The sequence below is a fragment of the Oncorhynchus masou genome, unplaced genomic scaffold (genome assembly GCF_036934945.1).
Source record: "Oncorhynchus masou masou isolate Uvic2021 unplaced genomic scaffold, UVic_Omas_1.1 unplaced_scaffold_542, whole genome shotgun sequence".
NCBI classification, from domain to species: domain Eukaryota; kingdom Metazoa; phylum Chordata; class Actinopteri; order Salmoniformes; family Salmonidae; genus Oncorhynchus; species Oncorhynchus masou.
Window position 1 is genome coordinate 467,327 of NW_027011833.1, and position 25,642 is coordinate 492,968.

General features: G+C 43.1%; 1 protein-coding gene across 1 annotated transcript in view; it reads left to right on the forward strand.

Moving 5' to 3' along the window:
- Positions 1 to 12,539, forward strand: part of LOC135535997 (glypican-6-like) — a 179,600-nt gene extending 167,061 nt beyond the window's left edge. The window contains exon 9 of the mRNA XM_064962393.1: positions 11,006 to 12,539. Within this exon, the coding sequence (XP_064818465.1) occupies positions 11,006 to 11,214 (209 nt within the window). The 3' untranslated portion in view covers positions 11,215 to 12,539. The remainder of the gene's footprint in view (positions 1 to 11,005) is intronic.
- Positions 12,540 to 25,642: the final 13,103 nt, after the last annotated feature.

Genomic DNA, 25,642 nt, shown 5'->3' on the forward strand with positions numbered 1-25,642 from the left:
TCTATATGACACACTGTCTAAATCAGTCTATATAACACACAGTCTATATGACAGACTGCCTAAATCAGTTAATATACCACACTGTCTAAATCAGTCTATATGACACACAGTCTATATAACACACTGTCTAAATCAGTCTATATAACACACTGTCTAAATCAGTCTATATAACACACTGTCTATATGACACACTGTCTAAATCAGTCTATATAACACACTGTCTAAATCAGTCTATATAACACATGGTCTAAATCAGTCTATATAACATGCTGTCTAAATCAGTATATATAACACACTGTCTAAATCAGTCTATATAACCACACTGTCTATATGACACACTGTCTAAATCAGTCTATATAACACACTGTCTATATGACACACTGTCTAAATCAGTCTATATAACACATTGTTTAAATCAGTCTATATAACACACGGTCTTAATCAGTCTATATAACACACTGTCTAAATCAGTCTATATAACACACTGTCTAAATCAGTCTATATAACACACTGTCTAAATCATGTCTATATGACACAGTGTCTAAATCAGTCTATATAACATACTGTCTATATAACACACTGTCTAAATCAGTCTATATAACCACACTGTCTATGCAACACACGGTCTAAATCAGTCTATATAACACACTGTCTATATGACACACTGTCTAAATCAGTCTATATAACACACTGTCTAAATCAGTCTATATAACACACTGTCTAAATCAGTCTATATAACACACTGTCTATATGACACACTGTCTAAATCAGTCTATATAACACACTGTCTAAATCAGTCTATATAACACACTGTCTAAATCAGTCTATGTAACACACTGTCTAAATCAGTCTATATAACACACTGTCTAAATCAGTCTATATGACACACTGTCTATATAACACACTGTCTAAATAAGTCTATATAACACACTGTCTATTTGACACACTGTCTAAATCAGTCTATATAACACACTGTCTAAATCAGTCTATATAACACACTGTCTAAATCAGTCTATATAACACACTGTCTAAATCAGTCTATATAACACACTGTCTATATGACACACTGTCTAAATCAGTCTATATAACACACTGTCTAAATCAGTCTATATAACACACTGTCTATATAACACACTGTCTAAATCAGTCTATATAACCACACTGTCTATGCAACACACGGTCTAAATCAGTCTATATAACACACTGTCTTAATCAGTCTATATAACACACTGTCTTAATCAGTCTATATAACACACTGTCTAAATCAGTCTATACAACACATTATCTATATGACACACTGTCTAAATCAGTCTATATAACACACTGTCTAAATCAGTCTATATAACACACAATCTATATAACACACTGTCTAAATCAGTCTATATAACACATGGTTTTAATCAGTCTATATAACCACACTGTCTATATAACACACTGTCTAAATCAGTCTATATAACACACTGTCTAAATCAGTCTATATAACACACTGTCTAAAACAGTCTATATAACACACTGTCTTAATCAGTCTATATAACACACAATCTATATAACACACTGTCTAAATCAGTCTATATAACACATGGTTTTAATCAGTCTATATAACCACACTGTCTATATAACACACTGTCTAAATCAGTCTATATAACACACTGTCTAAATCAGTCTATACAACACATTATCTATATGACACACTGTCTAAATCAGTCTATATAACACACTGTCTAAATCAGTCTATATAACACACAATCTATATAACACACTGTCTAAATCAGTCTATATAACACATGGTTTTAATCAGTCTATATAACCACACTGTCTATATAACACACTGTCTAAATCAGTCTATATAACACACTGTCTAAATCAGTCTATATAACACACTGTCTAAATCAGTCTATATAACACACTGTCTTAATCAGTCTATATAACACACAATCTATATAACACACTGTCTAAATCAGTCTATATAACACATGGTTTTAATCAGTCTATATAACCACACTGTCTATATAATATATCCCATTTAGCAGACGCTTTTGTCCAAAGCGACTTACAAGTCGGCTGGGGCCACTACTTTTACATATGGGTGGCCCCAGCGGGAATCGAACCCACGACGCTTGGCGTTGCAAGCGCCATGCTCTACCGACTGAGCCACACAGGATTTATATAACACACTGTCTAAATCAGTCTATATAACACACTGTCTAAATCAGTCTATACAACACATTATCTATATGACACACTGTCTAAATCAGTCTATATAACACACAGTCTATATGACAGACTGCCTAAATCAGTTAATATACCACACTGTCTAAATCAGTCTATATGACACACAGTCTATATAACACACTGTCTAAATCAGTCTATATAACACACTGTCTAAATCAGTCTATATAACACACTGTCTATATGACACACTGTCTAAATCAGTCTATATAACACACTGTCTAAATCAGTCTATATGACACACTGTCTAAATCAGTCTATATAACACACTGTCTAAATCAGTCTATATAACCACACTGTCTATGTAACACACTGTCTAAATCAGTCTATATAACACACGGTTTTAATCAGTCTATATATAACACACTGTCTATATAACACACTGTCTAAATCAGTCTATATAACACACTGTCTATATGACACACTGTCTAAATCAGTCTATATAACACATTGTTTAAATCAGTCTATATAACACACGGTCTTAATCAGTCTATATAACACACTGTCTAAATCAGTCTATATAACACACTGTCTAAATCAGTCTATATAACACACTGTCTAAATCATGTCTATATGACACAGTGTCTAAATCAGTCTATATAACATACTGTCTATATAACACACTGTCTAAATCAGTCTATATAACCACACTGTCTATGCAACACACGGTCTAAATCAGTCTATATAACACACTGTCTAAATCAGTCTATATAACACACTGTCTATATGACACACTGTCTAAATCAGTCTATATAACACACTGTCTAAATCAGTCTATATAACACACTGTCTAAATCAGTCTATATAACACACTGTCTATATGACACACTGTCTAAATCAGTCTATATAACACACTGTCTAAATCAGTCTATATAACACACTGTCTAAATCAGTCTATGTAACACACTGTCTAAATCAGTCTATATAACACACTGTCTAAATCAGTCTATATGACACACTGTCTATATAACACACTGTCTAAATAAGTCTATATAACACACTGTCTATTTGACACACTGTCTAAATCAGTCTATATAACACTCTGTCTAAATCAGTCTATATAACACAATGTCTTAATCAGTCTATATAACACACTGTCTAAATCAGTCTATATAACACACTGTCTAAATCAGTCTATATAACACACTGTCTAAATCAGTCTATATAACACACTGTCTATATGACACACTGTCTAAATCAGTCTATATAACACACTGTCTAAATCAGTCTATATAACACACTGTCTATATGACACACTGTCTAAATCAGTCTATATAACACACTGTCTAAATCAGTCTATATAACACACTGTCTAAATCAGTCTATATAACACACAATCTATATGACACACTGTCTAAATCAGTCTATATAACACACTGTCTAAATCAGTCTATATAACACACTGTCTAAATCAGTCTATATAACACACAATCTATATAACACACTGTCTAAATCAGTCTATATAACACACTGTCTAAATCAGTCTATATAACACACTGTCTATATCAGTCTATATAACATGTTGTCTAAATCAGTCTATATGACACACTGTCTATATGACACACTGTCTAAATCAGTCTATATAACACATTGTCTAAATAAGTCTATATAACACAATGTCTCTATAACACACTGTCTAAATCAGTTTATATAACACACTGTCTATATAACACACTGTCTAAATCAGTCTATATAACACACTGTCTATATGACACACTGTCTAAATCAGTCTATATAACACATTGTCTAAATCAGTTTATAGAACACACTGTCTATATAACACACTGTCTAAATCAGTCTATATAACACATTGTCTAAATCAGTCTATATAACACATTGTCTAAATCAGTCTACATAACACAATGTCTATATAACACACTGTCTAAATCAGTCTATATAACACACTGTCTATATGACACACTGTCTAAATCAGACTATATAACACACTGTCTAAATCAGTCTATATAACACACTGTCTATATGACACACTGTCTAAATCAGTCTATATAACACACTGTCTAAATCAGTCTATATAACACATTGTCTAAATCAGTCTATATAACACGCTGTCTAAATCAGTCTATATAACACACTGTCTAAATCAGTCTATATAACACACAGTCTATATGACACACTGTCTAAATCAGTCTATATAACACACTGTCTAAATCAGTCTATATAACACACTGTCTAAATCAGTCCATATAACACACTGTCTATATAACACACTGTCTAAATCAGTTTATATAACACACTGTCTATATAACACACTGTCTAAATCAGTCTATATAACACACTGTCTATATAACACACTGTCTAAATCAGTCTATATAACACACTGTCTATATGACACACTGTCTAAATCAGTCTAAATAACACACTGTCTATATAACACACTGTCTAAATCAGTCTATATAACACAATGTCTATACAACACACTGTCTAAATCAGTCTATATAACACACTGTCTATATAACACACTGTCTAAATCAGTCTATATAACACACTGTCTATACAACACACTGTCTAAGTGAGTCTATATAACCCACGGTCTATATCAAATCAAATTTATTTATATAGCCCTTCGTACATCAGCTGATATCTCAAAGTGCTGTACAGAAACCCAGCCTAAAACCCCAAACAGCAAGCAATGCAGGTGTAGAAGCACGGTGGCTAGGAAAAACTCCCTAGAAAAGCCAAAACCTAGGAAGAAACCTAGAGAGGAACCAGGCTATGTGGGGTGGCCAGTCCTCTTCTGGCTGTGCCGGGTAGAGATTATAACAGAACATGGCCAAGATGTTCAAATGTTCATAAATGACCAGCATGGTCGAATAATAAGGCAGAACAGTTGAAACTGGAGCAGCAGCACGGCCAGGTGGACTGGGGACAGCAAGGAGTCATCATGTCAAGTAGTCCTGGGGCATGGTCCTAGGGCCGCGGTTCAGTTGAAACTGGAGCAGCAGCACGGCCAGGTGGACTGGGGACAGCAAGGAGTCATCATGTCAGGTAGTCCTGGGGCATGGTCCTAGGGCTCAGGTCCTCCGAGAGAGAGAAGGAGAGAATTAGAGAACGCACACTTAGATTCACACAGGACACCGGATTGGACAGGAGAAGTACTCCAGATATAACAAACTGACCCCAGCCCCCGACACATAAACTACTGCAGCATAAATACTGGAGGCTGAGACAGGAGGGGTCAGGAGACACTGTGGCCCCACCCGAGGACACCCCCGGACAGGGCCAAACAGGAAGGATATAACCCCACCCACTATGCCAAAGCACAGCCCCCACACCACTGGAGGGATATCTTCAACCACCAACTTACCATCCTGAGACAAAGCTGAGTATAGCCCGCAAAGATCTCCGCCACGGCACAACCCAAGGGGGGCGCCAACCCAGACAGGATGACCACATCAGTGAATCAACCCACTCAGGTGACGCACCCCCTCCAGGGACGGCATGAGAGAGCCCCAGCAAGCCAGTGACTCAGCCCCTGTAATAGGGTTAGAGGCAGAGAATCCCAGTGGAAAGAGGGGAACCGGCCAGGCAGAGACAGCAAGGGTGGTTCGTTGCTCCAGAGCCTTTCCGTTCACCTTCCCACTCCTGGGCCAGACTACACTCAATCATATGACCCACTGAAGAGATGAGTCTTCAGTAAAGACTTAAAGGTTGAGACCGAGTTTGCGTCTCTGACATGGGTAGGCAGACCGTTCCATAAAAATGGAGCTCTATAGGAGAAAGCCCTGCCTCCAGCTGTTTGCTTAGAAATTCTAGGGACAATTAGGAGGCCTGCGTCTTGTGACCGTAGCGTACGTGTAGGTATGTACGGCAGGACCAAATCAGAGAGATAGGTAGGAGCAAGCCCATGCAATGCTTTGTAGGTTAGCAGTAAAACCTTGAAATCAGCCCTTGCTTTGACAGGAAGCCAGTGTAGGGAGGCTAGCACTGGAGTAATATGATCAAATTTTTTGGTTCTAGTCAGGATTCTAGCAGCCGTATTTAGCACTAACTGAAGTTTATTTAGTGCTTTATCCGGGTAGCCGGAAAGTAGAGCATTGCAGTAGTCTAACCTAGAAGTGACAAAAGCATGGATTAATTTTTCTGCATCATTTTTGGACAGAAAGTTTCTGATTTTTGCAATGTTACGTAGATGGAAAAAAGCTGTCCTTGAAATGGTCTTGATATGTTCTTCAAAAGAGAGATCAGGGTCCAGAGTAACGCCGAGGTCCTTCACAGTTTTATTTGAGATGACTGTACAACCATTAAGATTAATTGTCAGATTCAACAGAAGATCTCTTTGTTTCTTGGGACCTAGAACAAGCATCTCTGTTTTATCCGAGTTTAAAAGTAGAAAGTTTGCTGCCATCCACTTCCTTATGTCTGAAACACATGCTTCTAGCGAGGGCAATTTTGGGGCTTCACCATGTTTCATTGAAATGTACAGCTGTGTATCATCCGCATAGCAGTGAAAGTTAACATTATGTTTTCGAATAACATCCCCAAGGGTAAAATATATAGTGAAAACAACAGCGGTCCTAAAACGGAACCTTGAGGAACACCGAAATTTACAGTTGATTTGTCAGAGGACAAACCATCCACAGAGACAAACTGATATCTTTCCGACAGATAAGATCTAAACCAGGCCAGAACTTGTCCGTGTAGACCAATTTGGGTTTCCAATCTCTCCAAAAGAATGTGGTGATCGATGGTATCAAAAGCAGCACTAAGGTCTAGGAGCACGAGGACAGATGCAGAGCCTCGGTCCGATGCCATTAAAATGTCATTTACCACCTTCACAAGTGCCGTCTCAGTGCTATGATGGGGTCTAAAACCAGACTGAAGCATTTCATATACATTGTTTGTCTTCAGGAAGGCAGTGAGTTGCTGAGCAACAGCCTTTTCTAAGATTTTTGAGAGGAATGGAAGATTCGATATTGGCCGATAGTTTTTTATATTTTCTGGGTCAAGGTTTGGCTTTTTCAAGAGAGGCTTTATTACTGCCACTTTTAGTGAGTTTGGTACACATCCGGTGGATAGAGAGCCGTTTATTATGTTCAACATAGGAGGGCCAAGCACAGGAAGCAGCTCTTTCAGTAGTTTAGTTGGAATAGGGTCCAGTAAGCAGCTTGAAGGTTTAGAGGCCATGATTATTTTCATCATTGTGTCAAGAGATATAGTACTAAAACACTTGAGCGTCTCTCTTGATCCTAGGTCCACGCAGAGTTGTGCAGACTCAGGACAACTCAGGACAACTGAGCTTTGAAGGAATACGCAGATTTAAGGAGGAGTCTGTAATTTGCTTAACACACTGTCTAAATCAGTCTATACAACACATTGTCTAAATCAGTCTATATAACAGACTGTCTATATAAGACACTGTCCAAATCAGTCTATATAACACACTGTCTAAATCAGTCTATATAACACATTGTCTATATGACACACTGTCTAAATCAGTCTATATAACACAATGTCTACATAACACACTGTCTAAATCAGTCTATATAACACACTGTCTAAATCAGTCTATATAACACACTGTCTAAATCTGTCTATATAACACAATGTCTATATAACACACTGTCTAAATCAGTCCATATAACACACTGTCTAAATCAGTCTATATAACACACTGTCTATATGATACACTGTCTAAATCAGTCTATATAACACACTGTCTATATGACACACTGTCTAAATCAGTCTATATAACACACTGTCTATATGACACACTGTCTAAATCAGTATATATAACACACTGTCTATATAACACACTGTCTAAATCAGTCTATATAACACACTGTCTATATAACACACTGTCACGTCTCTGGCTCCCTTGTGAAATCTAGCCCTGTGGTGAGTCTCTGGCTCCTTACTGAAATCTAGCCCTGTGGTGAGTCTCTGGCTCCTTACTGAAATCTAGCCCTGTGGTGAGTCTCTGGCTCCTTACTGAAATCTAGCCCTGTGGTGATTCTCTGGCTCCCTTGTGAAATCTAGCCCTGTGGTGAGTCTCTGGCTCCCTTGTGAAATCTAGCCCTGTGGTGAGTCTCTGGCTCCCTTGTGAAATCTAGCCCTGTGGTGAGTCTCTGGCTCCTTACTGAAATCTAGCCCTGTGGTGAGTCTCTGGCTCCTTACTGAAATCTAGCCCTGTGATGAGTCTCTGGCTCCTTACTGAAATCTAGCCCTGTGATGAGTCTCTGGCGCCCTAGTGAAATCTAGCCCTGTGGTGAGTCTCTGGCTCCTTAGTGAAATCTAGCCCTGTGGTGAGTCTCTGGCTCCTTAGTGAAATCTAGCCCTGTGATGAGTCTCTGGCTCCCTTGTGAAATCTAGCCCTGTGATGAGTCTCTGGTGCCCTAGTGAAATCTAGCCCTGTGGTGAGTCTCTGGCTCCTTAGTGAAATCTAGCCCTGTGGTGAGTCTCTGGCTCCCTAGTGAAATCTGATGGTAGAGAAAAGTGGGGCTGATGGTAGAGAGGAGAAGGGCTGATGGTAGAGAGGAGTGGGGCTGATGGTAGAGAGGAGTGGTCCTGATGGTAGAGAAGAGAGGGGCTGATGGTAGAGAAGAGATGGGCTGATGGTAGAGAGGAGAGGGGCTGATGGTAGAGAGGAGAGGGGCTGATGGTAGAGAGGAGTGGTCCTGATGGTAGAGAAGAGATTGGCTGATGGTAGAGAGGAGAGGGGCTGATGGTAGAGAGGAGAGGGGCTGATGGTAGAGAGGAGAGGGGCTGATGGTAGAGAGGAGAGGGGCTGATGGTAGAGAGGAGAGGGGCTGATGGTAGAGAGGTGAGGGGCTGATGGTAGAGAGGAGAGGGGCTGATGGTAGAGAGGAGAGGGGCTGATGGTAGAGAAGAGAGTTCCTGGTGGTAGAGAGGAGAGGGGCTGATGGTAGAGAGGAGAGGGGCTGATGGTAGAGAGGAGAGGGGCTGATGGTAGAGAGGAGAGGGGCTGATGGTAGAGAGGAGATGGGCTGATGGTAGAGAGGAGAGAGGAGAGGGGCTGATGGTAGAGAGGAGAGGGGCTGATGGTAGAGAGGAGAGGGGCTGATGGTAGAGAGGAGAGGGGCTGATGGTAGAGAGGAGATGGGCTGATGGTAGAGAGGTGAGGGGCTGATGGTAGAGAGGAGAGGGGCTGATGGTAGAGAGGAGAGGGGCTGATGGTAGAGAGGAGAGGGGCTGATGGTAGAGAGGAGAGGGGCTGATGGTAGAGAGGAGAGGGGCTGATGGTAGAGAGGAGAGGGGCTGATGGTAGAGAGGAGAGGGGCTGATGGTAGAGAGGAGAGTGGCTGATGGTAGAGAGGAGAGGGGCTGATGGTAGAGAGGAGAGGGGCTGATGGTAGAGAGGAGAGGGGCTGATGGTAGAGAGGAGAGGGGCTGATGGTAGAGAGGAGAGTGGCTGATGGTAGAGAGGAGAGTGGCTGATGGTAGAGAGGAGAGGGGCTGATGGTAGAGAGGAGAGGGGCTGATGGTAGAGAGGAGAGGGGCTGATGGTAGAGAGGAGAGGGGCTGATGGTAGAGAGGAGAGGGGCTGATGGTAGAGAGGAGAGGGGCTGATGGTAGAGAGGAGATGGGCTGATGGTAGAGAGGAGAGGGGCTGATGGTAGAGAGGAGACTCTTGACTGCCCCTCAGGAGACTGTTGGACGTGACCTGGATCCTCCAGCACCAAGAACGTTGTGTACTTTTGTTTTTTAAATAAATCTATTATTTATAAACCCGCTTAACCTTTCAAAGTAGGAGGATGCGTATGCAAATCAAGTATGATGTCAGAATAATCAGATCAGACTGTGGGTGAAAAACTAAAACAACTTTTAAAAACTCAATTCCACCTGAACAGGCTGAAATGCTAATAATATATATATATTGTATCTTACACTAAAAGTACATTATGATAATTGAATCATTTTCAGTGTTATTTCAACCTCATAGTATGGAAGTATCACATTTGTCTGTCTGCATTGCCTCATTACAACCAAAAAGCATTTTTAATTTTTTTATGATATATTGCCAATTTTGACTTTACCGTCCTGTGGATATCGCTCAGCTCTGCCTCCAGGACAATAAACATCCACCTGCAAAGTGAGACATCATTAGGGGCTTTGAATAACACTGGCCGTGACAACAAGGCAGGGATATGGCCCAGAAAACCTTCATGGTAGACGGTCAACTATCTGTTCTTTGAGTCTGTTTGGAACCTCACTTATTGTCTGTCTGTCTGTCTGTCTGTCTGTCTGTCTGTCTGTCTGTCTGTCTGTCTGTCTGTCTGCCTGCCTGTCTGTCTGTCTGTCTGTCTGCCTGTCTGTCTGTCTGTCTGCCTGTCTGTCTGTCTGTCTGTCTGTCTGTCTGCCTGTCTGTCTGCCTGTCTGCCTGTCTGTCTGTCTCTCTATGTCTCTCTCTGTCTCTCTCTCTGTCTCTCTCTATGTCTGTCTGTCTGTCTGTCTGTCTGTCTGTCTGTCTGCCTGCCTGTCTGCCTGCCTGCCTGCCTGCCTGTCTGTCTGCCTGTCTGTCTGCCTGTCTGTCTGTCTGTCTGTCTGTCTCTCTATGTCTCTCTCTGTCTCTCTCTATGTCTGTCTGTCTGTCTGTCTGTCTGTCTGTCTGTGTCTGCCTGTCTGTCTGTCTGTCTGTCTGTCTGTCTGTCTGTGTCTGTCTGTCTGTCTGTCTGTCTGCCTGTCTGTCTGCCTGCCTGCCTGTCTGCCTGTCTGCCTGTCTGCCTGTCTGTCTGCCTGTCTGCCTGTCTGTCTGTCTGTCTGTCTGCCTGTCTGTCTGTCTGTCTCCTCTCTCCAGGTGACGAGGGTAGCGGCAGCAGCAGTGGCTGTACAGAGGGATGTACCACAGAGTTTGTGTTTGTGGGTCCAGAGGCCCCCGTGGTGGGAGCAGACAGGAGTGATGAGCGAGCTTCGGCTGCAGCAGGCAGCACCCCACATCCCTCCAGACCCTCTCTACCCCTGCTACTGACCCTCTCTCTCACATCCCTGTCCTGGTCCAGGAGATAATACCAGCTGGCCCGAGAGGACACCAGGACATTACTGCTACTCTGACTCTGGCACCAATCAGCCAGCCAGCCAGCCGGTCGTCATACTAACTGTTAGTGTTCTCTAAACGGAACCAGAACAGGACAACTCTTTCGGATCCCCACCATGAAGAGATATGGTGACAGTAGTATACTGTAGTAGACTGAGGAGTGTTGTGAGTGCTGCATCCTGCTTTGTCCCCAAAGATCTCTCTGTTCTAATCTGTTCTGCTCTAATCTGTTCTGTTCTAATCTGTTCTGTTCTAATCTAATCTGTTCTGTTCTAATCTGTTCTGTTCTAATCTGTTCTGTTCTAATCTGTTCTGCTCTATTCTAATCTGTTCTGCTCTGTTCTAATCTGTTCTGCTCTGTTCTAATCTGTTCTGCTCTGTTCTAATCTGTTCTGCTCTATTCTAATCTGTTCTGCTCTATTCTAATCTGTTCTGCTCTAATCTGCTCTGTTTTAATCTGTTCTGCTCTGCTCTGTCTCATCTGTTCTGTTCCGCTTTGTTCTAATCTGTTCTGCTCTATTCTAATCTGTTCTGCTCTAATCTGCTCTGTTTTAATCTGTTCTGCTCTGCTCTGTCTCATCTGTTCTGTTCCGCTTTGTTCTAATCTGTTCTGCTCTATTCTAATCTGTTCTGCTCTAATCTGCTCTGTTTTAATCTGTTCTGCTCTGCTCTGTCTCATCTGTTCTGTTCCGCTTTGTTCTAATCTGTTCTGCTCTATTCTAATCTCTTCTGCTCTGTTCTAATCTGCTCTGCTCTATTCTAATCCGTTCTGCTCTATTCTGCCCTGTTCTGCTCTATTCTGCTCTATTCTAATCTGGTCTGCTCTATTCTGCTCTATTCTAATCTGATCTGCTCTATTCTGCTCTATTCTAATCTGTTTTGCTCTATTCTATTCTAATCTATTCTAATCTGTTCTGCTCTGCTCTATTCTAATCTGTTCTGCTCTAATCTGTTCTGTTCCATTCTAATCTGTTCTGCTCTGCTCTATTCTAATCTGTTCTGCTCTAATCTGTTCTGTTCTGCTCTAATCTGTTCTGTTCCATTCTAATCTGTTCTGCTCTGCTCTATTCTAATCTGTTCTGCTCTAATTTGTTCTGTTCCATTCTAATCTGTTCTGCTCTTCTCTGCTCGGTGACGTCCAGAACAGAACATAGCGTCAGTGGGGCAGCCAAACTTCTCCCCTTTTCTCCAAACCAACCAACTGCTTCTCCCCTTAACTCTGATTGAACAACAACATGCTCTTTCTCTCCTGGAGAGACAGAATGAGAACACAATTTAGAGCGATGATGATGATGATGATGATGATGATGATGAATTTAAAAATACATGAGATTCCATTTTTCTTTCTTTGTAAAGCAGAATTATGAAACCTTCAAAATGAACAGAACAGAAAAGAAATAGAACCTTGAGAAGGTTCTGTTGGTTCCTACATCCTCCCACAACAGACAGAGAAGGTTCTGTTAGGACCTACATCCTCCCACAACAGACAGAGAAGGTTCTGTTAGTTCCTACATCCTCCCACAACAGACAGAGAAGGTTCTGTTGGTTCCTACATCCTCCCACAACAGACAGAGAAGGTTCTGTTGGTTCCTACATCCTCCCACAACAGAGAGAGAAGGTTCTGTTAGTTCCTACATCCTCCCACAACAGAGAGAGAAGGTTCTGTTAGGACCTACATCCTCCCACAACAGACAGAGAAGGTTGTGTTAGGACCTATATCCTCCCACAACACAGACAGAGAAGGTTCTGTTAGTTCCTACATCCTCCCACAACAGACAGAGAAGGTTCTGTTAGTTCCTACATCCTCCCACAACAGACAGAGAAGGTTCTGTTAGGACCTACATCCTCCCACAACAGACAGAGAAGGTTCTGTTAGGACCTACATCCTCCCACAACAGACAGAGAAGGTTCTGTTAGTTCCTACATCCTCCCACAACAGACAGAGAAGGTTCTGTTAGGACCTACATCCTCCCACAACAGACAGAGAAGGTTCTGTTAGGACCTACATCCTCCCACAACAGACAGAGAAGGTTCTGTTAGTTCCTACATCCTCCCACAACAGACAGAGAAGGTTCTGTTAGGACCTACATCCTCCCACAACAGACAGAGAAGGTTCTGTTAGTTCCTACATCCTCCCACAACAGACAGAGAAGGTTCTGTTAGGACCTACATCCTCCCACAACAGAGCGAGAAGGTTTTGTTAGGACCTACATCCTCCCACAACAGACAGAGAAGGTTATGTTATTTCCTACATCCTCCCACAACAGAGAGAGAAGGTTCTGTTAGGACCTACATCCTCCCACAACAGAGAGAGAAGGTTCTGTTAGGACCTACATCCTCCCACAACAGACAGAGAAGGTTCTGTTAGGACCTACATCCTCCCACAACAGACAGAGAAGGTTCTGTTAGTTCCTACATCCTCCCACAACAGACAGAGAAGGTTATGTTAGTTCCTACATCCTCCCACAACAGACAGAGAAGGTTCTGTTAGGACCTACATCCTCCCACAACAGAGAGAGAAGGTTCTGTTAGTTCCTACATCCTCCCACAACAGACAGAGAAGGTTCTGTTAGGACCTACATCCTCCCACAACAGACAGAGAAGGTTCTGTTAGTTCCTACATCCTCCCACAACAGACAGAGAAGGTTCTGTTAGGACCTACATCCTCCCACAACAGACAGAGAAGGTTCTGTTAGTTCCTACATCCTCCCACAACAGACAGAGAAGGTTCTGTTAGTTCCTACATCCTCCCACAACAGACAGAGAAGGTTCTGTTAGGACCTACATCCTCCCACAACAGACAGAGAAGGTTCTGTTAGGACCTACATCCTCCCACAACAGACAGAGAAGGTTCTGTTAGGACCTACATCCTCCCACAACAGACAGAGAAGGTTCTGTTAGTTCCTACATCCTCCCACAACAGACAGAGAAGGTTCTGTTAGGACCTACATCTTCCCACAACAGACAGAGAAGGTTCTGTTAGGACCTACATCCTCCCACAACAGACAGAGAAGGTTCTGTTAGGACCTACATCCTCCCACAACAGACAGAGAAGGTTCTGTTAGGACCTACATCCTCCCACAACAGACAGAGAAGGTTCTGTTAGTTCCTACATCCTCCCACAACAGACAGAGAAGGTTCTGTTAGGACCTACATCCTCCCACAACAGACAGAGAAAGTTCTGTTAGGACCTACATCCTCCCACAACAGACAGAGAAGGTTCTGTTAGGACCTACATCCTCCCACAACAGACAGAGAAGGTTCTGTTAGGACCTACATCCTCCCACAACAGACAGAGAAGGTTCTGTTAGTTCCTACATCCTCCCACAACAGACAGAGAAGGTTATGTTAGGACCTACATCCTCCCACAACAGACAGAGAAAGTTCTGTTAGGACCTACATCCTCCCACAACAGACAGAGAAGGTTCTGTTAGTACCTACATCCTCCCACAACAGAGAGAGAAGGTTCTGTTAGGACCTACATCCTCCCACAACAGACAGAGAAGGTTCTGTTAGTACCTACATCCTCCCACAACAGACAGAGAAGGTTCTGTTAGGACCTACATCCTCCCACAACAGACAGAGAAGTTTCTGTTAGGACCTACATCCTCCCACAACAGAGAGAGAAGGTTCTGTTAGGACCTACATCCTCTCACAACAGAGAGAGAAGGTTCTGTTAGGACCTACATCCTCCCACAACAGACAGAGAAGGTTCTGTTAGGACCTACATCCTCCCACAACAGACAGAGAGAGAGAAACAGTAAGAAACAGAGAATGAATGTTCCACTGTATCAGAAACATTTGGAGTCAGCATGACAAGGTCAGAGACACAGAAAGACTGTTGTTTTCTACCCACCAGCTGCACAACACATCTGCCAGTCTACCATGTTTTCCTGCTGTGAAGTTCATTGATGTTGTTACTGTTCCAGAACAGAGCAGATCTACATCCCACAAGACTGTTTTCTACATAGTGCTGCTATAGGGCCCTGGTCTAAAGTAGTGTACTTTATATAGGGAATAGGGTTCTATAGGGCCCTGGTCTAAAGTAGTGTACTATATATAGGGAATAGGGTTCTATAGGGCCCTGGTCTAAAGTAGTGCACTATATATAGGGAATAGGGTTCTATAGGGCTCTGGTCTAAAGTAGTGCACTATATAGGGAATGGGGTTCTATAGGGCCCTGGTCTAAAGTAGTGTACTTTATATAGGGAATAGGGTTCTATAGGGCCCTGGTCTAAAGTAGTGTACTATATATAGGGAATAGGGTTCTATAGGGCCCTGGTCTAAAGTAGTGTACTATATATAGGGAATAGGGTTCTATAGGGCCCTGGTCTAAAGTAGTGCATTATATATAGGGAATAGGGTTCTATAGGGCCCTGGTCTAAAGTAGTGCACTATATAGAGCACTCTTTAGGGAATAGGGTTCTATAGGGTCCTGGTCTAAAGTAGTGCACTATATTTGGAATAGGGTTCTATAGGGCCTGGTCTAAAGTAGTGCACTATATAGGGAATAGGGTTCTATAGGGCCCTGGTCTAAAGTAGTGCACTATATAGGAAATAGGTTTCTATAGGATCCTGGTCTAAAGTAGTGCACTATATAGTGCACTCTATAAGGAATAGGGTTCTATAGGTCCCTGGTCTAAAGTAGTGCACTATATAGGGAATAGGGTTCTATCGGGCCCTGGTCTAAAGTAGTGCACTATATAGTGCACTCTATAGGGAATAGGGCTCTATAGGTCCATGGTCTAAAGTTGTGCACTATATAGGGAATAGGGTTCTATAGGGCCCTGGTCTAAAGTAGTGCACTATAATAGGGAATAGGGTTCTATAGGGCCCTGGTCTAAAGTAGTGCACTATATATAGGGAATAGGGTTCTATAGGGCCCTGGTCTAAAGTAGTGCACTATATAGAGCACTCTTTAGGGAATAGGGTTCTATAGGGTCCTGGTCTAAAGTAGTGCACTATATTTGGAATAGGGTTCTATAGGGCCCTGGTCTAAAGTAGTGCACTATATAGGGAATAGGGTTCTATAGGGCCCTGGTCTAAAGTAGTGCACTATATAGGAAATATGTTTCTATAGGACCCTGGTCTAAAGTAGTGCACTATATAGTGCACTCTATAAGGAATAGGGTTCTATAGGTCCCTGGTCTAAAGTAGTGCACTATATAGGGAATAGGGTTCTATCGGGCCCTGGTCTAAAGTAGTGCACTATATAGTGCACTCTATAGGGAATAGGGCTCTATAGGTCCATGGTCTATAAAGTTGTGCACTATATAGGGAATAGGGTTCTATAGGGCCCTGGTCTAAAGTAGTGCACTATAATAGGTAATAGGGTTCTATAGGGCCCTGGTCTAATGTAGTGCACTATATAGGGAATAGGGTTCTATGGGGTTCTGGTCCAAAGTAGTACACTATATAGGGAATAGAGTTCTATAGGGCCATGGTCTAAAGTAGTGCACTATATATAGGGAATAGGGTTCTATAGGGCACTGGTCTAAAGTAGTGTACTTTATATAGGGAATTGGGTTCTATAGGGCCCTGGTCTAAAGTAGTGTACTATATATAGGGAATAGTGTTCTATAGGGCCCTGGTCTAATGTAGTGCACTATATATAGGGAATAGGGTTCTATCGGGCCCTGGTCTAAAGTAGTGCACTATATAGTGCACTCTATATGATATATTGTTCTATAGGTCCATGGTCTAAAGTAGTGCACTATATAGGGAATAGGGTTCTATAGGGCCCTGGTCTAAAGTAGTGCACTATAATAGGTAATAGGGTTCTATAGGGCCCTGGTCTAATGTAGTGCACTATATATAGGGAATAGAGTTCTATAGGGCCCTGGTCTAAAGTAGTGCACTATATAGGGAATAGGGTTCTATAGGGCCCTGGTCTAAAGTAGTGCACTATATAGGGAATAGGGTTCTATTGGGCCCTGGTCTAAAGTAGTGCACTATATATAGGGAATAGGGTTCTATAGGGCCCTGGTCTAAAGTAGTGTACTTTATATAGGGAATTGGGTTCTATAGGGCCCTGGTCTAAAGTAGTGTACTTTATATAGGGAATTGGGTTCTATCGGGCCCTGGTCTAAAGGAGTGCACTATATAGTGCACTCTATAGGGAATAGGGCTCTATCGGTCCATGGTCTAAAGTAGTGCACTATATAGTGAATAGGGTTCTATAGGGCCCTGATCTAAAGTAGTGCACTACATAGGGAATAGGGTTCTATGGGGTTCTGGTCCAAAGTAGTACACTATATAGGGAATAGGGTTCTATAGGGCCCTGGTCTAAAGTAGTGCACTATATATAGGGAATAGAGTTCTATAGGGCCCTGGTCTAAAGTAGTGCACTATATATAGGGAATAGGGTTCTATAGGGCCCTGGTCTAAAGTAGTGTACTTTATATAGGGAATTGGGTTCTATAGGGCCCTGGTCTAAAGTAGTGTACTTTATATAGGGAATAGGGTTCTATAGGGCCCTGTTCTAAAGTAGTGTACTATATATAGGGAATAGGGTTCTATAGGGCCCTGGTCTAAAGTAGTGTACTATATATAGGGAATAGGGTTCTATAGGGCCCTGGTCTAATGTAGTGCACTATATATAAGGAATAGGGTTCTATAGGGCCCTGGTCTAAAGTAGTGTACTATATATATGGAATAGGGTTCTATAGGTCCCTGGTCTAAAGTAGTGCACTATATAGGGAATAGGGTTCTATCGGGCTCTGGTCTAAAGTAGTGCACTATATAGTGTTCTCTATAGTGAATATTGTTCTATAGGTCCATGGTCTAAAGTAGTGCACCATATAGGGAATAGGGTTCTATAGGGCCCTGGTCTAAAGTAGTGCACTATAATAGGTAATAGGGTTCTATAGGGCCCTGGTCTAATGTAGTGCACTATATATAGGGAATAGAGTTCTATAGGGCCCTGGTCTAAAGTAGTGCACTATATATAGGGAATAGGGTTCTATAGGGCCCTGGTCTAAAGTAGTGTACTTTATATAGGGAATAGGGTTCTATAGGGCCCTGGCCTAATGTAGTGCACTATATATAGGGAATAGGGTTCTATAGGGCCCTGGTCTAAGTAGTGTACTTTATATAGGGAATAGGGTTCTATAGGGCCCTGGTCTAAAGTAGTGTACTCTATATAGGGAATAGGGTTCTATAGGGCCCTGGTCTAAAGTAGTGTACTATATATAGGGAATAGGGTTCTATAGGGCCCTGGTCTAAAGTAGTGTGCTATATATAGGGAATAGGGTTCTATAGGGCCCTGGTCTAAAGTAGTGTACTATATATAGGGAATAGGGTTCTATAGGGCCCTGGTCTAAAGTAGTGTGCTATATATAGGGAATAGGGTTCTATAGGGCCCTGGTCTAAAGTAGTGCACTATATATAGGGAATAGGGTTCTATAGGGCCCTGGTCTAAAGTAGTGCACTATATAGTGCACTCTATAGGGAATAGGGTTCTATAGGGTCCTGGTCTAAAGTAGTGCACTATATATGGAATAGGGTTCTATAGGGCCCTGGTCTAAAGTAGTGCACTATATTGGGAATAGGGTTCTATAGGGCCCTGGTCTAAAGTAGTGCACTATAATAGGTAATAGGGTTCTATAGGGCCCTGGTCTAATGTAGTGCACTATATAGGGAATAGGGTTCTATAGGGCCCTGGTCTAAAGTAGTGCACTATATATAGGGAATAGGGTTCTATAGGGCCCTGGTCTAAAGTAGTGTACTTTATATAGGGAATAGGGTTCTATAGGGCCCTGGCCTAATGTAGTGCACTATATATAGGGAATAGGGTTCTATAGGGCCCTGGTCTAAGTAGTGTACTTTATATAGGGAATAGGGTTCTATAGGGCCCTGGTCTAAAGTAGTGTACTCTATATAGGGAATAGGGTTCTATAGGGCCCTGGTCTAAAGTAGTGTACTATATATATAGGGAATAGGGTTCTATAGGGCCCTGGTCTAAAGTAGTGTGCTATATATAGGGAATAGGGTTCTATAGGGCCCTGGTCTAAAGTAGTGTACTATATATAGGGAATAGGGTTCTATAGGGCCCTGGTCTAAAGTAGTGTGCTATATATAGGGAATAGGGTTCTATAGGGCCCTGGTCTAAAGTAGTGCACTATATATAGGGAATAGGGTTCTATAGGGCCCTGGTCTAAAGTAGTGCACTATATAGTGCACTCTATAGGGAATAGGGTTCTATAGGGTCCTGGTCTAAAGTAGTGCACTATATATGGAATAGGGTTCTATAGGGCCCTGGTCTAAAGTAGTGCACTATATTGGGAATAGGGTTCTATAGGGCCCTGGTCTAAAGTAGTGCACTATAATAGGTAATAGGGTTCTATAGGGCCCTGGTCTAATGTAGTGCACTATATAGGGAATAGGGTTCTATAGGGCCCTGGTCTAAAGTAGTGCACTATATAGGGAATATGGTTCTATAGGGCCCTGGTCTAAAGTAGTGCACTATAATAGGTAATAGGGTTCTATAGGGCCCTGGTCTAATGTAGTGCACTATATAGGGAATAGGGTTCTATGGGGCTCTGGTCCAAAGTAGTGCACTATATAGTGAATAGGGTTCTATAGGGCCCTGGTCGACAGTAGTGCACTATATAGGGAATAGGGCTCTATAGGTCCCTGGTTAACAGTAGTGCACTATATAGGGAATAGGGCTCTATTTGGGACACAGGGCAGCCTCTCCCATAGTCTCGCTCCTCTCAGTTAATTGCACAATTGCTAAAGTTTAATGAAATTCCCACGTCTTAGGATGAGAGATTAGTTTTTATATTCGCTAGACTCCATCTGTTGAGAAAAAATGGCAGGAAACATTCAATTTTTTTCACGATAGAGAGAGAGAAGGTCATCTATTTAGGGGGTTAACGTTGGGTTCTTACCAGATCCTGTTTCTTTAACTTAGGACCTGGGTTCCTACCACATCCTGTTCCTTTAACTAAGAGGCTGGGTTTCTTCCACACCCTGTCACTATGGAGGAGCTCTCAGATAGCAACCAGGCACATGTCCCAAATGACACCCCATTAGAGCACTAAACAGGGAACCAGAGTTCAGCTCCCCATTAGAGCACTAAACAGGGAACCAGAGTTCAGCTCCCCATTAGATCACTAAACAGGGAGCCAGAGTTCATCTCCCCATTAGATCACTAAACAGGGAACCAGAGTTCATCTCCCCATTAGATCACTAAACAGGGAACCAGAGTTCAACACCCCATTAGAGTACTAAACAGGGAACCAGAGTTCAACACCCCATTAGAGCACGAAACAGGGAACCAGAGTTCAACACCCCATTAGAGCACTAAACAGGGAGCCAGAGTTCAACACCCCATTAGAGCACTAAACAGGGAGCCAGAGTTCAACACCCCATTAGAGCACTAAACAGGAAACCAGAGTTCAACACCCCATTAGAGCACTAAACAGGGAGCCAGAGTTCAACACCCCATTAGAGCACTAAACAGGGAGCCAGAGTTCAAATGTGAAACCAGTCGTATGGCAACATTTTGAAGCATTTCAACACAGCACCTTTTCCACAATAAAGGTTATAAAATGCTGACCTTATAACTTACCGGGATGACATTTGGAGACCCAAGCGAGAGGCTTCTGTAGCCATGGTCAAATGACAGGGAGGCGCCAAACCTACCAAGATCATTTATGATTTCTAGGAGGTTTTAATTATATGGCCAGCCGTTTCAGACTCTATTTTTTAACCATTTGTATCGTGTTAAAGCCATGATCCACAGCCACTGTCACTTAAACCAACATGCATTTATAACTGTCTCTTTAGTGTTAGTTTCCTTACATTTATATATTTAGTGTTAGTTTCCTCACATTTATATCTTTAGTGTTAGTTTCCTCACATTTATATATTTAGTGTTAGTTTCCTCACATTTATATATTTAGTGTTAGTTTCCTTACATTTATATATTTAGTGTTAGTTTCCTTACATTTATATATTTAGTGTTAGTTTCCTTACATTTATATATTTAGTGTTAGTTTCCTTACATTTATATATTTAGTGTTAGTTTCCTCAAATTTATATATTTTGTGTTAGTTTCCTCAAATTCATATATTTTGTGTTAGTTTCCTCATATTTATATATTTAGTGTTAGTTTCCTTACATTTTCTGTCTGAATTGGGCCCACGGGAATAGAGTGTAATTTGGGACTCAGCCCTAGAGACCAGGAGGCTTGTGGGTCCTCAGTCCGTTCCTCTCTGTCCCATAGTAAAGGCGTGTCTGAATCGGGCCCACGGGGAATAGGGTGTAATTTGGGAGTCAGCCCTAGAGACCAGGAGGCTTGTGGGTCCTCAGTCCGTTCCTCTCTGTCCCATAGTAAAGGCGTGTCTGAATCGGGCCCACGGGAATAGAGTGTAATTTGGGAGTCAGTCCTAGAGACCAGGAGGCTTGTGGGTCCTCAGTCCGTTCCTCTCTGTCCCATAGTAAAGGCGTGTCTGAATCGGGCCCACGGAGAATAGAGTGTAATTTGGGACTCAGCTCTAGAGACCAGGAGGCTTGTGGGTCCCCAGTCCGTTCCTCTCTGTCCCATAGTAAAGGCGTGTCTGAATCGGGCCCACGGGAATAGAGTGTAATTTGGGACTCAGCCCTAGAGACCAGGAGGCTTGTGGGTCCTCAGTCCGTTCCTCTCTGTCCCATAGTAAAGGCGTGTCTGAATCGGGCCCACGGGAATAGAGTGTAATTTGGGACTCAGCCCTAGAGACCAGGAGGCTTGTGGGTCCTCAGTCCGTTCCTCTCTGTCCCATAGTAAAGGCGTGTCTGAATCGGGCCCACGGGGAATAGAGTGTAATTTGGGACTCAGCCCTAGAGACCAGGAGGCTTGTGGGTCCTCAGTCCGTTCCTCTCTGTCCCATAGTAAAGGCGTGTCTGAATCGGGCCCACGGGGAATAGAGTGTAATTTGGGACTCAGCCCTAGAGACCAGGAGGCTTGTGGGTCCTCAGTCCGTTCCTCTCTGTCCCATAGTAAAGGCGTGTCTGAATCGGGCCCACGGGGAATAGAGTGTAATTTGGGACTCAGCCCTAGAGACCAGGAGGCTTGTGGGTCCCCAGTCCGTTCCTCTCTGTCCCATAGTAAAGGCGTGTCTGAATCGGGCCCACAGGGAATAGAGTGTAATTTGGGACTCAGCCCTAGAGACCAGGAGGCTTGTGGGTCCTCAGTCCGTTCCTCTCTGTCCCATAGTAAAGGCGTGTCTGAATCGGGCCCACAGGGAATAGAGTGTAATTTGGGACACAGCCCTAGAGACCAGGAGGCTTGTGGGTCCTCAGTCCGTTCCTCTCTGTCCCATAGTAAAGGCGTGTCTGAATCGGGCCCACGGGGAATAGAGTGTAATTTGGGACTCAGCCCTAGAGACCAGGAGGCTTGTGGGTCCTCAGTCCGTTCCTCTCTGTCCCATAGTAAAGGCATGTCTGAATCGGGCCCACGGGGAATAGAGTGTAATTTGGGACTCAGCCCTAGAGACCAGGAGGCTTGTGGGTCCTCAGTCCGTTCCTCTCTGTCCCATAGTAAAGGCGTGTCTGAATCGGGCCCACGGGAATAGAGTGTAATTTGGGACTCAGCCCTAGAGACCTGGAGGCTTGTGGGTCCTCAGTCCGTTCCTCTCTGTCCCATAGTAAAGGCGTGTCTGAATCGGGCCCACAGGGAATAGAGTGTAATTTGGGACTCAGCCCTAGAGACCAGGAGGCTTGTGGGTCCTCAGTCCGTTCCTCTCTGTCCCATAGTAAAGGCGTGTCTGAATCGGGCCCACGGGGAATAGAGTGTAATTTGGGACTCAGCCCTAGAGACCAGGAGGCTTGTGGGTCCTCAGTCCGTTCCTCTCTGTCCCATAGTAAAGGCGTGTCTGAATCGGGCCCACAGGGAATAGAGTGTAATTTGGGACTCAGCCCTAGAGACCAGGAGGCTTGTGGGTCCCCAGTCCGTTCCTCTCTGTCCCATAGTAAAGGCGTGTCTGAATCGGGCCCACGGGGAATAGAGTGTAATTTGGGACTCAGGCCTAGAGACCAGGAGGCTTGTGTGTCCTCAGTCCGTTCCTCTCTGTCCCATAGTAAAGGCGTGTCTGAATCGGGCCCACGGGGAATAGAGTGTAATTTGGGACTCAGCCCTAGAGACCAGGAGGCTTGTGGGTCCTCAGTCCGTTCCTCTCTGTCCCATAGTAAAGGCGTGTCTGAATCGGGCCCACGGGGAATAGAGTGTAATTTGGGACTCAGCCCTAGAGACCAGGAGGCTTGTGGGTCCTCAGTCCGTTCCTCTCTGTCCCATAGTAAAGGCGTGTCTGAATCGGGCCCACGGGGAATAGAGTGTAATATGGGACTCAGCCCTAGAGACCAGGAGGCTTGTGGGTCCTCAGTCCGTTCCTCTCTGTCCCATAGTAAAGGCGTGTCTGAATCGGGCTCACGGGGAATAGAGTGTAATATGGGACTCAGCCCTAGAGACCAGGAGGCTTGTGGGTCCTCAGTCCGTTCCTCTCTGTCCCATAGTAAAGGCGTGTCTGAATCGGGCCCACAGGAAATAGAGTGTAATTCTGCATCCTGTTGTTGTGGTTCAGAAATATTATCATCATCCTTCTACACATTGATGTTGTTCATTTATTTGAGGAAGATTTAGCCTTTCTGGTAGTGTACCAATAAACATTTCAACTCCGACCTCCCCACAGACAGAAAGGTTTTGTGTTGCTTCAGGGCAACGTTGTGTCAGGGTACTAAAAACACCAAAGAAAATATGTTTTTTTTCTGAACATTTATTAATTGAATATTTTTTATTAGTAGAAACAAGCACTCTTTTCTTTAAAAAAAAGGACAAGTTGGTCATAAACTAGTATTTTAAACCTGATTCTGTGGTCCGTTGTTCCTCTCTGTCACTATGAGAGGGGGACGATCCTACCTGGACAACGAGACTCCTTTCACCCATAGATTGGCTCTGAGTCCATTGTCTGTTATTGTCAGTGGATATGTTGGCAAAAACACATTGACCAAGGCCATCGTTTTACATCAAATGACATGTCTTTCCTTCAGCATGATATTTCCCTGAACTGCACAACGTTTCCCTGAGGCAACAGCAAAAAAAGTACACAATATTTATTTAAAAAAAATATATATATATATGTTCGAAACCAATCAAATATGATTCTTTAGGAGGTTCCTACACAAGTAGATGTTTTTTTTTAATTGTCAAGTTATTTCTATTTAAACATGCAGCATAATGAGATGTATCTTATGTCTTCGCTCAAACCACTCAGCGATATTCTGCTTCCTGAAATAGTGTCCCTCCCCATCATACATCATCCGACTTCTGCACCTCACTGGGATGGTTTACAGACGTCATCCCATAGTCATGTGTAGAAATGCTAAAACATTCATATGGGACCGTGTTTGAAGGGCAAAACAGATTTTTGTTTTATTCAGTTGCCCGATGGCAGTTCTGTGAAGTAGAGAGATATTACTGTCTGAAATGTTGGACCTCTTCTCTCCTTTGCCTGGATTCACAGCTTCTGTTTGGATTCATCAGTTTATCTGTCATCAGATTCAAAACCTCAACGTTTTAAACCTGTCTTGGCTGGATGGCAGAGTATCAATGTTTGGCTTTTTTAAATAACTATCCCAAAAGAGATCTACTATCATGGTTATTGGTTTTATCTATTTGAGTTTTTACTTTTAATACTGTTTATGTTCCACGAAATGATGTGCCGTCTTGACGTGACGGAGGTACTCCGTTTTAATTTGGCACTTAAAGTTCTATGTTTTTAAAAGGAGAAGTGAGGAGCACATTTTAATAGCTTCAAGTTATTCCCACAGTGCACTGCTGCTGCATTACACTAGTCGGGGTGGATCGAGACGTTATTCCCACAGCGCACTGCTGCTGCAAAACACTAGTCGGGGTGGATCGAGACATTATTCCCACAGTGCACTGCTGCTGCATTACACTAGTCGGGGTGGATCGAGACGTTATTCCCACAGCGCACTGCTGCATTACACTAGTCGGGGTGGATCGAGACATTATTCCCACAGTGCACTGCTGCTGCATTACACTAGTCGGGGTGGACCGAGACGTTATTCCCACAGCGCATTGCTGCATTACACTAGTCGGGGTGGATCGAGACGTTATTCCCACAGCGCATTGCTGCATTACACTAGTCGGGGTGGACCGAGACGCTATTCCCACAGCACATTGCTGCATTACACTAGTCGGGGTGGATCGAGACGTCCGCCGTACGAGCAGACATGCCTTACCATTGTCTTTAAAGAAAAGGTAAATGGATTGCTTGTTTGGGATTTTCTTACACGTTCTTGTATACAGAATACTTATGAATGAGTACAAATAAAGATTTTATTTAAAAAATAAACTGTCTCTTGATGACTTACAGTTTCAATACAATGTATCACTTT